The 16,104-nt window shown below is 39.1% G+C and overlaps 1 protein-coding gene and 1 long non-coding RNA gene across 2 annotated transcripts; both read right to left on the bottom strand.

Annotated features, from left to right (window-relative positions):
* Positions 1–460: 460 nt before the first annotated feature.
* Positions 461–7,817, bottom strand: LOC118469937 (uncharacterized). The gene is made up of 3 exons (XR_004846920.2): positions 7,671–7,817; positions 5,513–5,673; positions 461–3,308 (listed from the first exon to the last, which is right to left on the bottom strand). It is a non-coding gene; the product is annotated as an uncharacterized LOC118469937 (long non-coding RNA).
* A 4,087-nt stretch (positions 7,818–11,904) lies between these two features.
* On the bottom strand, positions 11,905–13,803 carry LOC118469940 (secretory phospholipase A2 receptor-like). Its single transcript, XM_035945800.2, has one exon. The coding sequence runs from the start codon at positions 13,759–13,761 to the stop codon at positions 13,015–13,017; it is 747 nt and encodes a 248-aa protein (XP_035801693.1). The 5' UTR covers positions 13,762–13,803; the 3' UTR covers positions 11,905–13,014.
* Between the last annotated feature and the right edge of the window lie 2,301 nt (positions 13,804–16,104).

Genomic DNA, 16,104 nt, shown 5'->3' on the forward strand with positions numbered 1-16,104 from the left:
AATAAGGTCATGTTGTGAGTTAGATTTACCTCTCTCAAGGATAGCCTTTCAGTTTTTATCCCCTTTTATTTAAGCTTTGACTGGACTGGCTGGCACTTATCTTTGTTGACAAGGTCAGCAGGTAGTAGGGAGTCATTATAAAGCTGTGGTAGACGGCACTACTTAGCAGATAACCCCGTTTGGGTGCTGTTCGTGCGAGAAAATGTCAGTGGAGGATTTAAGAAGCTGTGAGGAGGTACCTTTCTGGTGCCAGTGGTTCAATAGACTTAATTGCTGGTAAAAGTGATGACAGATCTGTAATAGCTCAATCAGTAAAACCAGCAAAGTCTTTACATAACAACTGAAATAGGAGTGTGACTCAGCAGATGAAGTGGCTGTGATTGTTTTGTATATCATTAACATTTGCTATATGTTTTTTATTATTATTTTTTATTATGATGTGGGTGTTCGATACAGTAAGTAAAAAAAAATATCAAGGTTTAATGATGACAGAATTACAGAAAACATACACTTACACATTTTGGCATTCAATCCAGTCTTTTCCCTTAAGACAAACAGTATTTCTATGTCCAGATGCACATACACAGAAGAACACAGAATAAAGTACAGTTACTTAAACAAAATAATTGATCTAGCATCTTTGCAGGCGCATGAGTTTAAGACAAGCTGTCAAGTACTGCAGTGATGCTTCACATAATTTATTTTGTGATACTGCTATTATAAGTTAAAATGGGGGATAAATACAAGAGACAACATGAAAATAAAATCTCACTATGCTATAATAATAATGCAAACACTGAACTGAGTCTTTATGTATTAGAGCTACTTAGATTCATAACTGCTTTTCTGGAAAAACTGCTGTTCACCTTCCAGAACCACACTTCTAAACCCACACTGTCAAGGTTAACAACCTTGACAGTGTGGGTTAATCATTCATACATTTTAATTAAGAACTTTCAATAATTTATTCAAAAAGACAACTGCATTAATGCGTATGTCAGCTGTGTGACATGTGAAGGGTAAAAGGGTTGACAGCTACAGGCTTGATGCTTTAAGCTAATGTTGGTCCTTATTTGCCATCTGGTCTCCACGTAATGTAGCATGAGAATGTCGCGCTGGCATGTATTAAAAGATTATGTGCTATAATTAAATTTAATTTAAAGCTCAAAAACTCGAAAGAATTGCCTCTGCCCGGGAGTTGGAGAGATGACAGGCTGTAATTAAAAATGGTTCAGCTCATACCAACAGTAGTTGATGTTAAACATATGTCTGTTTTTTTTTTTTTATTAACTAAGCTGAAGTAAAAGCAAATGATAGCAAAAACATATTGAATTTGAAGATCAGTTGTGTAACACAAAATTATATTTGCTATAGTACACAAAATAATTCTTAATTATTCTTCAGCATTTTCCTGAAGACTTAATAAATGAGATTATTATTGGACATGCAAAAATAGCTATAAACAACACATGTTCATTTAAGTGGAATCTAGCATTTTGTACATTTACATATTTAAATCTAAGCAAACGTGTATAAGTGAAACACAGCCTTTGGACTACTAATACATTTACCCAGATAATCTCTTTTTTTTTATCAGCTATTCCTTGAAGATAACTATGCAAATTGCAGACATCATGGCTGAGTAACTGCAACATGATAAAAGAAGAAAACAAATTCCGAAACCAAAGCAGTCCTTGATGTCAAGTGATGCTTTGTTCCAAACTTTTGCTGGTCTCCGACCCGAACAGGGTCATTCAGTGAGTCTTTCACTGTTTCCAGGATTCTTCTAACTTGGCCTCCTTACATGAATGCTGTTGGTAGTGTGAGGCTGCCATCTTCTGGTAGTTGGAGGAATTTCATCATGTAGCTGATGCAGAATGTTTGTTGATAGTCCCTCCACATTGTAACCGATTTCAAATGGTGCTAGACATGATGGAAACTCTGAACACCAGAGGAAAACGGTCAGCCTTGGTGAGAGGGGGGTCAGGTGGTCAGAAGGCTGGACTCCAACATGAGCTGTCTGGAGAACCTGTTGTCATCATCAGCGGATGTGTTTTATTGATATTCTTAAATGACTTGAACTGCCTGAATGCATCATAAATCTTGAATGGGGTATAAAAATATGAATGCAAACAATGCCACTAAACTGCAATCTTTCTGCCAACCTAGTGCATACACTTGTACCCTGACGTCATTCCTGAAGTCTGTTCCCACTCAAGAACACCGATTTCAAATGGTGCTAGATGGGATTTTATACTCTAAGACACCATCTGAAACCAGTTCCCTGGGGAGGATGACTTTAAGAAAAATCATAATTTCAATCCATGTCTCCATCTGAAATTAGAAAGAAACACTGCTGTCATCACCTTGAAACGTGTTTTTTAATGACTGTTTTGCATGATGTCAGTGGAGACTCACAATCAAACTCATTTATCTAAGTTAGTCAACATGTTGAATTAATTTCAACAACTAAATCATTCTAATGCTATTATTAAAAGTGCCTCGACCTATAGCTGCTACATCTGATTTGTGTGCAGTTAAATTAATGCTAATTTCATTTTCCATTCTCTTCTAGTGGAATTGCTTAATGTGGTGACTGTAATGATTGAGACATTTTAGAAGATACAGTGCTTGTCTAAATTCATCATCACCATTAACCATATTTCTCTGAAGAGCACAGAAAAAATTATTGACAGTTCTAGCACTGACTTTTTAGATACGTATAATAAAAATTCTGTTGCCTTCGCAAACCTCTGCAGTTTAAAACACAATCTTCAAGTTCAGGCATGGTGTTATAACAGCATTTCTGCATTTTATTTTTTCTAATGTAAAACAGAATTCCCACCTGTTTTTTCATACGTTCTGTGACGATAGCTCTGTCTAAATACTGCTAGGTTTTCTGAGGCTCACATGTGAGCTGATGCTACAGAGTTCTGACTCCCTCAAAAGAGAGATAGATTAAAATAGAACCAGACACTTAGGAAGATTCTTTGCTGGCACCAATGAGAAGAACCACTGAGTCATGGACAGCACTTTAAAGAATGATACAGCAGCTCAATTCCTTGCATTAAAGTGCATCAAATGACCAAGATCCTGGTTAAAGAAAGGCCACGGCAGCAGGCTGGCACCAGAGATTTGAACCCTAACAAAAACTGCTTATGAATCATACTGTGGAAAAATGGATCTCCGCAGCCTTCTTTGTAATTCACAATAGGATACTGTGTCCTCTCCTGGGTCTGCCTCAGGCATCCAGTCCTGCTGCCAGTCCAACTGGGGTTGACTGTGGTACAAGATGGAAAAACCAGGTCCTGAAATAGGTAAGGATTCGTTAGCATGAACCCCTGTTGTCCATCCCAATGAGGCATGCAGAAGACAGAATGTCTATAGGGAACTCATTTGAGACTTTCTCTGCCCAACTGCTGCTCCCGTTTTCTTTTGACAGCACAAAACCAACACGATTCATCTGAAAACTCACTGTATTCTGTTTGTAGGTCTGGCATTAAAAGGCTGGCATTATCCTGTTCTGTCAGTGTCTCAGACGCTGTTGTCCTGTTGATGGGAAAAGGTGACGTAGGAACTAATCCAAAATCTTCATGTGTCTTTCAGGGACAATTTCCTTGTCTGTCAGTCCTTAATCCTCTTCACTGGCAATTTAATGTCTTGGCTTCTAAAATAAAAGCAGTTGTACTGATTGGTTGTATGTTTCACTGATAATCAAATTAGGGAGAACACGACAGTTAGCATTTTTCTACGGATATGTACTTTGACCCAAACGAGGCTAAAATGTCCTTGATTTCGACTGGCACTCCCAGTATTTACATGAATACAGTGTCAGCTTCCAGAATAACTCAGGCAGACAGTGCAGTCTGAAGGCCGCAACACTCCTTTTATCCGTCGTTGCCTTGTTTATTCCGACTCCTCCCACGTAACATTACTATTCGTGAACTCTGTTTTGCTCTCTTGATCTTTTTACTACAAGCTCTTTTTGCAGTCCATTGTGTGTGTGCAGAGGCTGCTTTCTGCATCGAAGCAGTTTTTTTTTTCTGCCGAGTCACCTGACCAGCTACTGCTTGTTAAAGGCGCATCAGCCCCTTTAAAAACCAAAACAAAAGTGAATTGCGCAACTGTGGTTGAATTTGAAGCCACAATATTAAGCTGCACGTGATGTCCACACAATCATAGGAATGGAAAAAAAAGGTAAGTCAAACTCAACAACAAATAACTTTTCAGTCAGTATGGATCAAATTGTTTTCTTATTTAAGTGAACGGTAGCATAATATATATCTGTGGCTTAAGAAATTGGATAAGAACTGATGGTGCATCAGGCAGCAGACTGTTACCTGCCAAACTGTGTCACAGGGCGGGCCACTGGGTTGGGTCACATTAGAGCAGGTGACATAAAATAGACACCGAATGCTTCCATATGTGTGACATTGTGTGTTTATAACAGCGGGGGGTGAGGTTGTTGCATGCAGGCACGTGTAAACAGGGTAGGTGGCTAATCCTCTTACAGATTAGAGGTCCTAATTTATCAAGAGTGAGAGGGGCAAACTCATCGAGGTAATGGGTTTTTAAACTGCCTTCAAACAATTCTGCAGTTAAGGAAACCATATTAACTACATATATGTAAATGTGCTATGCAGCATTATATGTATATATGTGGGTCATAATCACCTACAAAGCTGTGGAATCACAAAAAGAATCCCATGACATCTGACTTGACCAATCACAGCTTATTTCCTGCTGATTTTTGCCTGTGAACAAATGTTTGGATCGTATAAAAGCTCGGATATTCCTTCATCTTCACTTTGGAGCAACAAATTGTGAGCGTTCATATGAGCGTGACACTTTGGTCGATGTGCCGCAAAATGGGTTGAAAATAAATGGGAAGACGGCAGATGTGAGACATGATTTACACTTTGTCACTCTCTTCTGGCGCTTGCTCTGTCTGTTGGGAAATATCAGATGTATTGCTGATAATGAGAGTGGCATTACAAATTAAACATGTAGAGATAGAAGTAAACGAAGATTTAAGGGATTTGAAATGTGGTCATGGAGGTTTCCAGTTTCCAAGACATGGAAAACCTGGTTAATGTTTTTGCCCAGTAATTTTGGACAAAAACACAGACGTAACAAGAAGCTCACTCACTATTCCACTTTTCTTAAGTAGCCTTAGTCTTAAAGTAATTACAGAACTTAATATATAAATCTACACAGAAATACCAAGGCCATTAATAAGCAATATGGAGTAGTCCCTTGTGATTTACAGTAGCTTATAGCACTTTGTAAATTAAATTCTTTGCTCAATTTGCTGCACGTTAGGTGTACAGCTGTTACTGATACCTGCGAATGAATGCTGCCTCACACTTGTCTAATAATACATCGTCATCTAGCAAGGCCAGCAGTGCTCCGAGTTTAATTTTAGCACTGTCATCTCTCGGCTCCGTGCCACCTCCTATTCTATAATCTGTGTGTAGGAGGGATCTGTTTTAAAAGGCAGTGGGTCGCTCACCGTTTTCTCTGAAGGTTTACGTGGGCTACAGGTGCTGCTGGGCTCCCCTGCTGTAAACACATCCATCAGGAGATTCTCACGCCTCTCTCGCCTCTTAAAAGCACTCCTCTGCTGCATTTAGTTTGGGTCCACCAGTATCAGCTGAATTGCATTTGCTCCAGCTGAAAAAGCAGGGATTGTTTTTTTAGCGCTCCGTAACAGCATTATTGAGAAATCTCCAAGAACTCTGAATAAAACTAGGTTGAGTTGAGCTTGTGTTTGTTTGACTTGAGAGGCAGTGCCTCTCCCCAAAAGAATAGCAAAATAACTATTGAGGTCACGTTTCCTTGTCTGTGAAAGTGGGTCACTTGTTCTACTGGTCAGCCTCAGAGGACATGGTAAACATTATGACTGCACTGGCATGATTCTAACAGTCGGTGGAAAATATTTTGATGAGCTTTGACAGACCAAACATTTGATACACGGTTTATTTTATATTAATATTTTCAGAATAATACAAATAAGGATCAGTGACGTTCTGCTGTAAGACCGCCCCTGACAGCCATTCAGTAATCAGCTTCTTCCCACGACCTTTACCTGTTTGTGACGACATTCCCTCAGGAATCAAGTTTCTATTCAGTACACATAATTAAAGCTCTAAAGGTCCTCTCCCCTTCTCTCGCCTTCCATTTCCTTGCCAGTGGTTTAGCAACTCGTGAAGTCTACTGCTGATTCGCGTACTGACTGAACAAATCTACTTGACAGGGTGGAGTTTGCTCCCCCAATGTGTGTCTCATTTTCACCTCACAACCTCTGAGAGGTGATCAAGCGCTTCATCTCCTGTGTCTTTGGCAGGTGAGCAGCAGGAGGCGCCACACCTTTCTTCACTGGGGTTATTAGGAAGGTGGGAGAGAGGCCAGCAGGCTTGGTGTCAACAACAAAAACAGTGGCATCACGTCGGGCGTGTCGGTGTTCTGTTGTCCTCTCAAAGGGGTGCATCACAAGCTCTAGTGAACGGTGACAAACGTGCTAAATAGCTGGTTCCTTTGCAGTAACAGATGGAGCACAAAACTACAACTCAGGCATAGGAAGACTTTGGCAGTCATTCTAAATTAAATCACTTTATATTTTGCCATCAGTACAAAATGTATCGAAGAAGGCAGCCCCAGAGATTAAAAAAAAAAAAAAAAAAAAAAAGGTTGATCAGTGATGGGGAGAGAGGACATACCTGTATGTCAACATCCCTCTACAGCAGATGATAAACCCATTGACTCAACAGCACCCCCTATGTTCGGGAAATATGTGTTTTCAGCATATCAAGTGCGCACTATAAAGCCAGATTACTATTAAGGACCTCCTGGGATCTCTGTGACGCAGCAAATGTTGTGTGACACCTGAAACCCAAATTAAGCTGCGTCACTGTTGTGTTCCTCACTTCTAGCTTAAGTTTTCATTTCCCCTTAAATCTCACAAACAACGAATCCCCGCGGTTGATCTGTGGCCATGTTTGTAAAGTACACTTTTTCATTTCAAGAAAAACTTGTCTGTCCATAGTGGCGACGTTCTAAAAAAGAGACCATGAGGTGGTAAATGATCGTGCCAATATGAACTGCGTAACGTCGTCCTCTCCCACAACAGGATTACGCACTATCCATCTCTTGCGCAGCATCCTATTCCGAGCTCTTCCTTGACACGCCATCCCTGCCGAATCCCCCCCGCCCCCCCTCGAAACTCACTTTGTTTACATCCTCATTTTAACATCTAAATCGGTTACAAGTCAGGTTTCAGACCGAACACAACTACGCTGTCACGCCGTCGCAGCATGTCCGAGCATCGCAGCGGAAATTCCCACTGGATTCATGTCGCTTGTCGGACTTCGCGCTGACGCAGTTTAATTTACCTGTTGTCATATCGATGATGAAACGTGATTTAAAAAGAAAGAATATTTAGAACCTTTCTCAACAACAGCATGCCCAGTCCTGTGGGGTTGTGAATACGCAACTTTTATTTTCTTTTTTCCTACTTTTGCGTCAGCGCTTCTGTGCTTTTTATTTATTTATTTTTAAATTCTTACATTTCCATCCAGCACTCCAGCGGTTATGAATTACATAGTGGTATTCTCTACGCAACATACGCACCATTATGTCGCTTTGGCCTCGTTATAGCATAAATAACTTACGTGTTTATCCCAAGCCTCTGTTCCTCTCGTGCCGACGGATCCGTTTCCCGGCCGGCGCCGCTCGGACCCGGTGCTCGCCTGAATGGTGGCTCCGCCGGGTTCCCGTTTCAGCCTCACTGTCTCTGTTATCAATCTCGGAGCGCACGTTTATCACAGTGTATCCCCCTAACGATTTTCCATAGCGCAACACGGGAACCCCGCCCCTGACACTCCCCCGGTCACCGATTGGCGGACAGCCGGAGAGTCTTTCCTCGTCGCCTGAATCACATGTGGCTGACGCATGTTTACAAACATCGGTGAAATCACATGGTAATGGGCGCCGTTTTACCGTAAACTACCTCCCTTTGACGCAGCTACCAGATGTCGTGCTGAGAATCTATTTTTTACATTAAGATTAAAATGAGCACATTAGATCACCTATATAGTTCACATTATGTAAAATTATATGGATATAGAGTACCTGGAGACAACCTGGAGTATTATCAAGAAGATCAGGAAATTCATTTTGTTTACTTTTCTGCATACCATTCTTAATGTTAGGGGCAACTGGTTAATTTTAACCTGAAAATCAGACAAATCTATGAAGGGGGAAAAAAATCCCTTTTGTGTAACATTTTCATAACACCTGAGGAGTCTCTTGATTGCTTCATTTTAAATATGTCACAAGCCAAAAAGTATGGGAACCACTGTCCTATTTCGTAATAACTTCTGTGCTTTAATTAGACAAAGGTAAAAACTAAAAAAAAAAAGATTTTAAAAAATATGCTCAACTGCCACACAAGGAAGTGGACGACATCCACAGTGCAGTATGTTTGTCAGTTTATTTGTCTGCTATCTTAATTAAATCTGCAGGATTCGTTTTTGTTTGTAAGGGTCCCTGTGAGAAATGTTTTTCATACAGTTCAATATGTGAAGTGACAAGGCAAAAAATAAAAATACATGACCTAAGTTGTAATGCTGTGTTTGTTACAACAGATGGCAGTGTAACACTCAGATGCTGGCTCAGCAGAGTGAGTGGATGCTTTCTGAATGGAGTTTGTTTTAACCATCTGGGTAGATTTTAATGTATCTGAAGCGACATTATAGGCCTTTTGGATTACAGCTGCTCAGTGTTTATTTTACAGTGTTTTATAACAGTTGAATGTATTTCACCTTTGTCAAGCTTGGTACAAAAATCTGAAAAACAAGACAGTTTGTTGATTGATTAGGTGAATCAAAACAACAATACTATTGAGATGTCTTTATGTAACTTAGCTTTCTTTTGAATGAAAAAAATTAATTTTCATTCTGATATTGACAGTAAAAGCCACAAATTGAGTAGTTCTCGTTGCGTTAATAGTGTAATTTACGGTAACTGACGTCACTCAGTGCACCACTGTACTGCCATTTACGGTATTTGCTGTGTTACGTCACTCATGTTTTGGCCGGACATCAGTTAGCAGGTGGGGCTATAATTAAGTCTTTTTAAAAAGGCCCCACTTCTTTGTTCAGCCTCTCCCAGACTTTCATGGAGGTGTTTACACCGGTTCATGGTGAAGCAAGACCAAATAAACAGCACGCCTAATGAAGGTATCTTATTGTGATGAGGACGAAATGCCCAAATCACTAAAACATTTGGAAAGAGCAAGTTTACATATGTTTTGAAAACAGTCGCGCAGCAACACTGTAATAATAAATGGGTCATTCCTGAACTGGAGGACATTTTGGCTTCAAATTTTTTAAAAAATAGCCTTCTCTTTTACAATTCATCCACATTCATCAATAATATGTAATAAGCTATCAAAGACTTGATTAGCTCAGCTTACACATCAATAGTACAATTTTTATTCCTTGTTTTATTTGTTGTATGCTAACCCTACTCCAATCACAGTAACAGAGCTGCTAATCCATGCTAATGTTAGCTTTTTCTCAGGAGTAGAAGCTAGATATTTATCTAGCTGTTACTGCTGACCAAGAGGACAGTCTGATGGAATAAAGTAAAAACAATTTTTCTTATCCTGATAATATGCATAACAGGGTTGCATGAGGTAGAGTGAGACATTCAATCAAGTCTGACAATGTCATGAAAATATGGAAAATAAAAGAGAGGAAATAGCTTTGCTCTACCCATTCTTTTGGAAAACTGTTTGATGATGTTAATTCCAGCATTATATGTGATTCACTCTTTTCTTCTTCTTCTATCAGCTAAAAAGGTTATGCTAACAGGGGGTTGTTGTGGGACACATGTTCCATGCATAATAATTATTATTTAAAATTTTATGTTGATTTTGAAAAAAATCCCACTATTACAAGAGACAACAATGAAAAAAAATCATACAAAAGGGGGATTTAAATTTAATTTTAACAGTTTTATTTGAGATTTAATTTGGTCATCAGGGGAGTGGGACAAGAGAAAAATGGCATTTTAGGGGGTACACCAGAGTTATTTGGTATTTTTAAAAATATTTTGAAACATTTTTCGCTTGTCTCATAGTTCTTTTCTAGATTTGGTTTCAGGACAAGTAAATGTACACAATAACTGCATGTTTTAATATTTTGTACATGGATTATTTGAAATTTGATGGGTAGGACGCAAAATGTCCTCCAATTCTGAAATCACCTAAACAGCTAGTTAAACAGCAAGAGTGTCATTAAGTTTGGTTTCATATAGAAAACAGCACTGTATGAGAGTAATTTGACGATGGCCTCTCATCAAAAAATGTTTTGACCCTGTTGTTGTTTAACTTCACAGCTGAAATGACAAGACATGCTCAGTAGATGGAGACACAGTACTGACTGTGCAGGGAGATCTGTAAGGGGTGTCTGCTCAGGTTGTTTTTCCATGCAGCCAACTGTTTGTGATTATATTAATGGGAAACATTGTTACTTACACACACACACACACACACACACACACACACACACACACACACACACACACACACACACACACACACACACACACACACACACACACACACACACTATATGTCTCTTTGTGACTGAAATGAGAATGTTCATGTAAAAGCATTGACATTTTACACGTTTGGATAATTGCAGTGATGGACTCATGGTCTTGTTCGGTGTCGCTGCTGATCTGCGACCAGCAGTGATGGACTCATGGTCTTGTTCGGTGTCGCTGCTGATCTGCGACCAGCAAACACCACGCTGACCTTTGCAACCACTCGGCTTTCCAGCAGCTACACGGCAGCCTCATGCCCAGCACGCTCGGTCAGTGAACCATTACTGCAGACATGTATAGGCTGTCAAGAGTGTAACAACGAGGGCTGATAAAGGTCACATCATGTGAAATGACAGCGGTGGTTAATTTACTGGATCAACTGCTACAAACACGTTTAAAAACAAAAAAGAAAAAAAGTCAGCATTTTCACACATGCATAGTCCCTCTCCAGAGTATCCCCTCACCCAGTGTGAAAAGTGACCTTCCATCCATCCATCCATTATCTATACACCGCTTAATCCTCACTAGGGTCGCGGGGGGCGCTGGAGTCTATCCCAGCTGACTCAGGTGAAGGCAGGGGACACCCTAGACAGGTCACCAGTCTGTCGCAGGGCTACATACAGAGACAAACAATCACTCTCACATTCACACCTACGGGCAATTTAGAATGATCAATTAACCTCAGCATATTTTTGGACTGTGGGAGGAAGCCGGAGTACCCGGAGAAAACCCACGCATGCACAGGGAGAACATGCAAACTCCATGCAGAAAGATCCCGGGAAAGCCAGGACGCGAACCAGGGACCTTCTTGCTGCAAGGCGAAAGTGCTAACCACTACACCACTGTGCAGCCCGAAAAGTGACCTTGTATATTTAATATTTAATATGTTATATTATGACAGAATGGCTTTTTGTCATTGCATAAAAATTTAAAACGAAATTTGCTGTGCCTAAAGCAGTACATTTAAAATATAAAAATAAACAATAAAAAAAGCATATAAAGCCAGTGGCATCTTGGAAATATGGAAAATGTTAAGTAAAAATACTGTATGTAAGCCCTCATATTATTGCACGTTGTGAGATGTTTGCACGTAATAAAAACGATTAATCCTGCGATGTGAAACATTATGTTGATGCTGAGGTGGTGGCGGGAGTCGAGCAGCATTTATTAGTTCTGTTCTGCAATGGCTCTTCAGGAAAAGTGTTGTTTTTTTTGAAACCCTTGAAGTGCAAAATCTCAACACTCTGTAGCGCCTTGTAGATGGCAATAGAAGAGGTAATGACTCAGGTTGAGTCCAATTAATTTTTTTTATTTGAACAAGATCTGCTGTAGAGATGTAATGTATGAAGGAGATTAGCTTTCATTTGGGATAGTATACCAGACTAAATAATTCAACATAGGCATCATATCAGTCAGTGAGCCACTCAGCAGATATTTGTGCCTCTTTTAATCCTTAGATGCTCCAGTGATTGGACCCTACAGTCTTCAAAAACAGGTAAAAAAAGACCCGTATAAGAATCAATGTGTTTTTAAAATAGTCATTTGCATTATTGTTTGTATTATATTTTTGTCCACACAAGAATGATTTCGTGTTTGAAATATGCTTATTTTTCACTTTATAACACATTTTGAACATTTTGATAATTGAAAATAAAAAATATTACACGGAACAGCAATAGAAGAATGTCCACAACCATTTTGTTGGCATTTTTCCACTCTTTTCCTCCAGTTGTTGCTGCTCTCCGTCCCTCCAAGTTTGTGTACTTCATCATCTTTTGTATGATATTATCAATGACAACAAGCTTGGGGTAGTAATACAAAAATACAGTTTCTTTAAAAGTGTAAAAGGTAACTTAAAAATTTTAATGCAGTGATGTCAAAAACATGTTTTTTGAGGAATAGCTGGAAAATGCAAAGGTAAAAACTTTTCATTACAAAGATGTTCCAAGAAAACAACCTCACCGAGTCATTTGTGATCCTCTCATGCTTCTAAGGGTTGAAGTAAAAATACACACAAGTTGATTTTAATTAATATTTTGTAACTGTTTGCATTCAGTATAAGCACATATGTCCAGTTTGAGTACCTTTGGAGAGATATTAAAATAACAAAGACAGAAAGGAAGGGTCCAGAATAAATAACTATTTAAATTATGTAATTTATATTTGATATGGGTTACAAATGAATTAAAATCCCTTCACACTCATCTCACCACTTCATGTGACTGTAAAGACATAGATGAGTAAAACAGCTCAAGTGTGGATTTTAGAGGACAAAATATATAGAAATGTACATATCTAGAAACACACGCAGTAGTAAATTCTAACATTTCTTTGTAGTAGTAGTACAGGAATCTTCTCACAGTTCCTGGCAGGGTGCACAGTAGGTTTTAGGACGCTCACATTTTAATAGCAGAGAAAGTTAAGCGTGTCTGCACAGTCCCAGCTGTCCCACTGCTCTTCCTCTTGTGAAAGAGCCCCACAGTGGTGACGCCAGTCGGGACACTGTGATCTCTTCCTTTGCTTCCACATCTTGTCCTTCACTGTGGAGCCATCCATCCACAGCCAAGTGTTAGCCAGGTAGCGCAGGGCGATCCACACGCGGTCTGTCTGGACTGTCCTGCTACTCTGCAGGGCTTGAATCAGAGCAGATTTGGAGGGCAGACTTACCAGTTCTTTGTCCAGGTGGCGACAGTGCTCCATCGCCTCCTCCCAGGTTTTGTTTTCCTTCACCAAAACGAGTTGGCTCTCGAAGCACCAGAAAGGGAATTTTTGCTTCTCACAGTCCTTTAGTTTCCATTGTGTTCGGTCTATTGCCACACATAAGTTAGCTTCAGTTATGTCTGCCAATCCTGGCCAGAACTGGTGTGATATATTTGTCCCTCCTGACCACTTCCATGTGTGATTGACATCCTTGTAGAGACCGATCCACATATTAGGCAACACCAAATCCTTCTTCTGTGCTTCAAGGAGGAGTGCTATGATTTCCTCCGTGGTGTCGACTGAAGTCAGATCAGTGTGATGCTGTCTGCAGTACTGTCTGGCCTCTGACCAAGTACTTCTTTGTTGGACATAAACATTTTGCCCAAAGAGACCACAGGCCACCTGGTAGAGAACTGTGAGAATGAGAAACCTGAGAGCACTTTTCCTCATATTGAGCTGATGTTGAGGTTACCTTCTGTGGAGTTTCCTCCCCGTCAGGTGTCTTTTGTATACTTGAAGGAGCAGCAAACACCCAATCAGAGCTGTTGTCGTTGCTTCGGAAAGGTAAATTTGCTTGATATGCAAAAATTTTATTCAAATGTGTATTGAACTAGATAGCTCTTAGTTAAGTGGAAGCCTCTATTTTGCTTAATGATTTGAATTTCCTGGTTTTTTGTTTGATGAATGGGCAGGGTTGCATCTAAAGTTTAAGGGATCTTTGCCTACCACACCTAATATATTTTTTCTTTGTCATTTCATTGTAGGTGCTTTGTTGGTATCAACAAAATCAAAATTTAATGAGTTTGAATAAGTCAGTTGCTGAAATGTGTTTGATACCGAATTGGCTTTAATAAAAGCCTAATGATGAAAAGTCATCTCTTGTCCAGTTCATTTGTATGCTTTGCTATTTCCAGGGATTTTCATTTTAAAATGTGACATTTTTAAATCATTAGCTTTTAGCAATGTTATCTCTTTATATCACCACATTCTCTGATATCCATTTTATAGTAATAAACTGTTTATGAAGATTACACTACAAATAACAGTGTAATGGCACCCGAAATACTGGCAGTGATATACTGTAAAACATCTAAACAGCACAATACTGCAATATTTTTACAGTACTAAACTGTTGTTGTAGAATACAGTAGGTTTACTATAGAATAACAGTATCATGTTGACAACTTTAGTTGCCAGATCTTTATTCTTAATTTACAGGGAAATTTCTTAGAGTGTGGACCAAAACCGGCCCACTAGCAGATCCAATTTGGCCTGTGGGCCTTGAAATGTGTAAATACTGTATATTGAATATTAGATTCATTTAGTATTCTATAGATTTTAAAATTAGAATTTTTTTTTTTTTTTATGGTATAGTGCTGTACAGCAACATTTTCAGAGTATATAATAACCTTTATTGTTTATCTATCTGTCTATCTGTCTGTCTGTCTGTGCAAAGTGTAAAAATTACAGATAGACATCAACTGCAAATTGTAAATTTGTAAAACCGTAAAGTTAATATAATTTCTCGATCTTGACAAGTTGTTTTGATCATAAAGTAAAATACTATACTTTTCAGTTTCAGATACATGTGACTAAATGTTATGTGCCTTTGTAGATACACTGTGATCTGTAAGGTGTAATGCACATGTATAAATGATAAACTGATTCATAATATTGTTGAAATTGAACTTATTTTTCATGAGAAACCAATTAAGGTCAAATTGGGCTGTATGTGGCCCTTGAACTAAAATGAGTTTCACACTGCCGGTCTAGTGACATACACTACAGTTCAAAAGTTTGGGGTCACCCATGCAATTTCATGTTTTCCATTAAAATTCACACTTTTATTCATTTGCTAACATAATTGCACAAGGATTTTCTAATTATCAATTAGCCTTTCAACACCATTAGCTAACACAATGTAGCATTAGAACACAGGAGTGATGGTTGCTGGAAATGTTCCTCTGTACCCCTATGGAGATATTCCATTAAAAATCAGTTGTTTCCAGCTAGAATAGTCATTTACCACATTAACAATGTCTAGACTGTATTTCTGATTATTTTAATGTTATCTTTATTGAAAAAAAACTCACTGGTTTTCTTTCAGAACTAAGGACGTTTCCAAGTGACCCCAAACCTTTGAATGGTAGTAGTTTCTTTTATTTTGCTGCTTGGGGTTGCTACTTTACTACAATATATTTAAAATGTGGACAACAGATTCTGTACCATGTCACTGGTGCTCTGAGGTTGCTTTGCTCCTGTTTCATCGATGCACATCCAGTAGGTGGAGGTCTATCTAAACCTGGTCTGGATGTATGTCGCTTTTGCACAAAAACACTGCTTTAAAACTTAGCTTAGTGGCTGGGTTAACTTCACGAGCCACAGGTTTTTCATATACTGTACAGCTACAGTCCCACACTCTGTTGTACCATTCACAGTTGAACCACTATGTTAATCCACCGCTTGTTTATGCTACACACAGCTGCATTTGTATGCAAGTCCTTAAGCTAATACTCAGTACAACATTTTCTAGAGAGAAATATGTACACATGTTTTAGTGCTCATATTGTGGAGACAAAAATCTGTTTACACAGTCACATTGTGAGGAGTCTTTTTCCATTTGAGCACAAAAACAAGCTGCCATACGATTAAATGTTAGAGAAAGGACTTGGTTTAAGGTTTGGGTTAGATTAGTTTCAGTCAGAGTTATGGTTAGGGTAAATCTCCATTAACTGAAGGTAGGTCAGTGTAATGTCCTTGCATTGGTTTTTGATTGGTTTCTTGAGAAAAGCA

Source organism: Amphiprion ocellaris, chromosome 5 (assembly GCF_022539595.1).
Source record: "Amphiprion ocellaris isolate individual 3 ecotype Okinawa chromosome 5, ASM2253959v1, whole genome shotgun sequence".
Classification (NCBI taxonomy): Eukaryota; Metazoa; Chordata; class Actinopteri; family Pomacentridae; genus Amphiprion; species Amphiprion ocellaris.

Excerpts from the sequence above, each read along its gene's own strand:
- LOC118469940 (XM_035945800.2), bottom strand. The coding sequence starts at position 13,761 with ATGAGGAAAAGTGCTCTCAGGTTTCTCATTCTCACAGTTCTCTACCAG.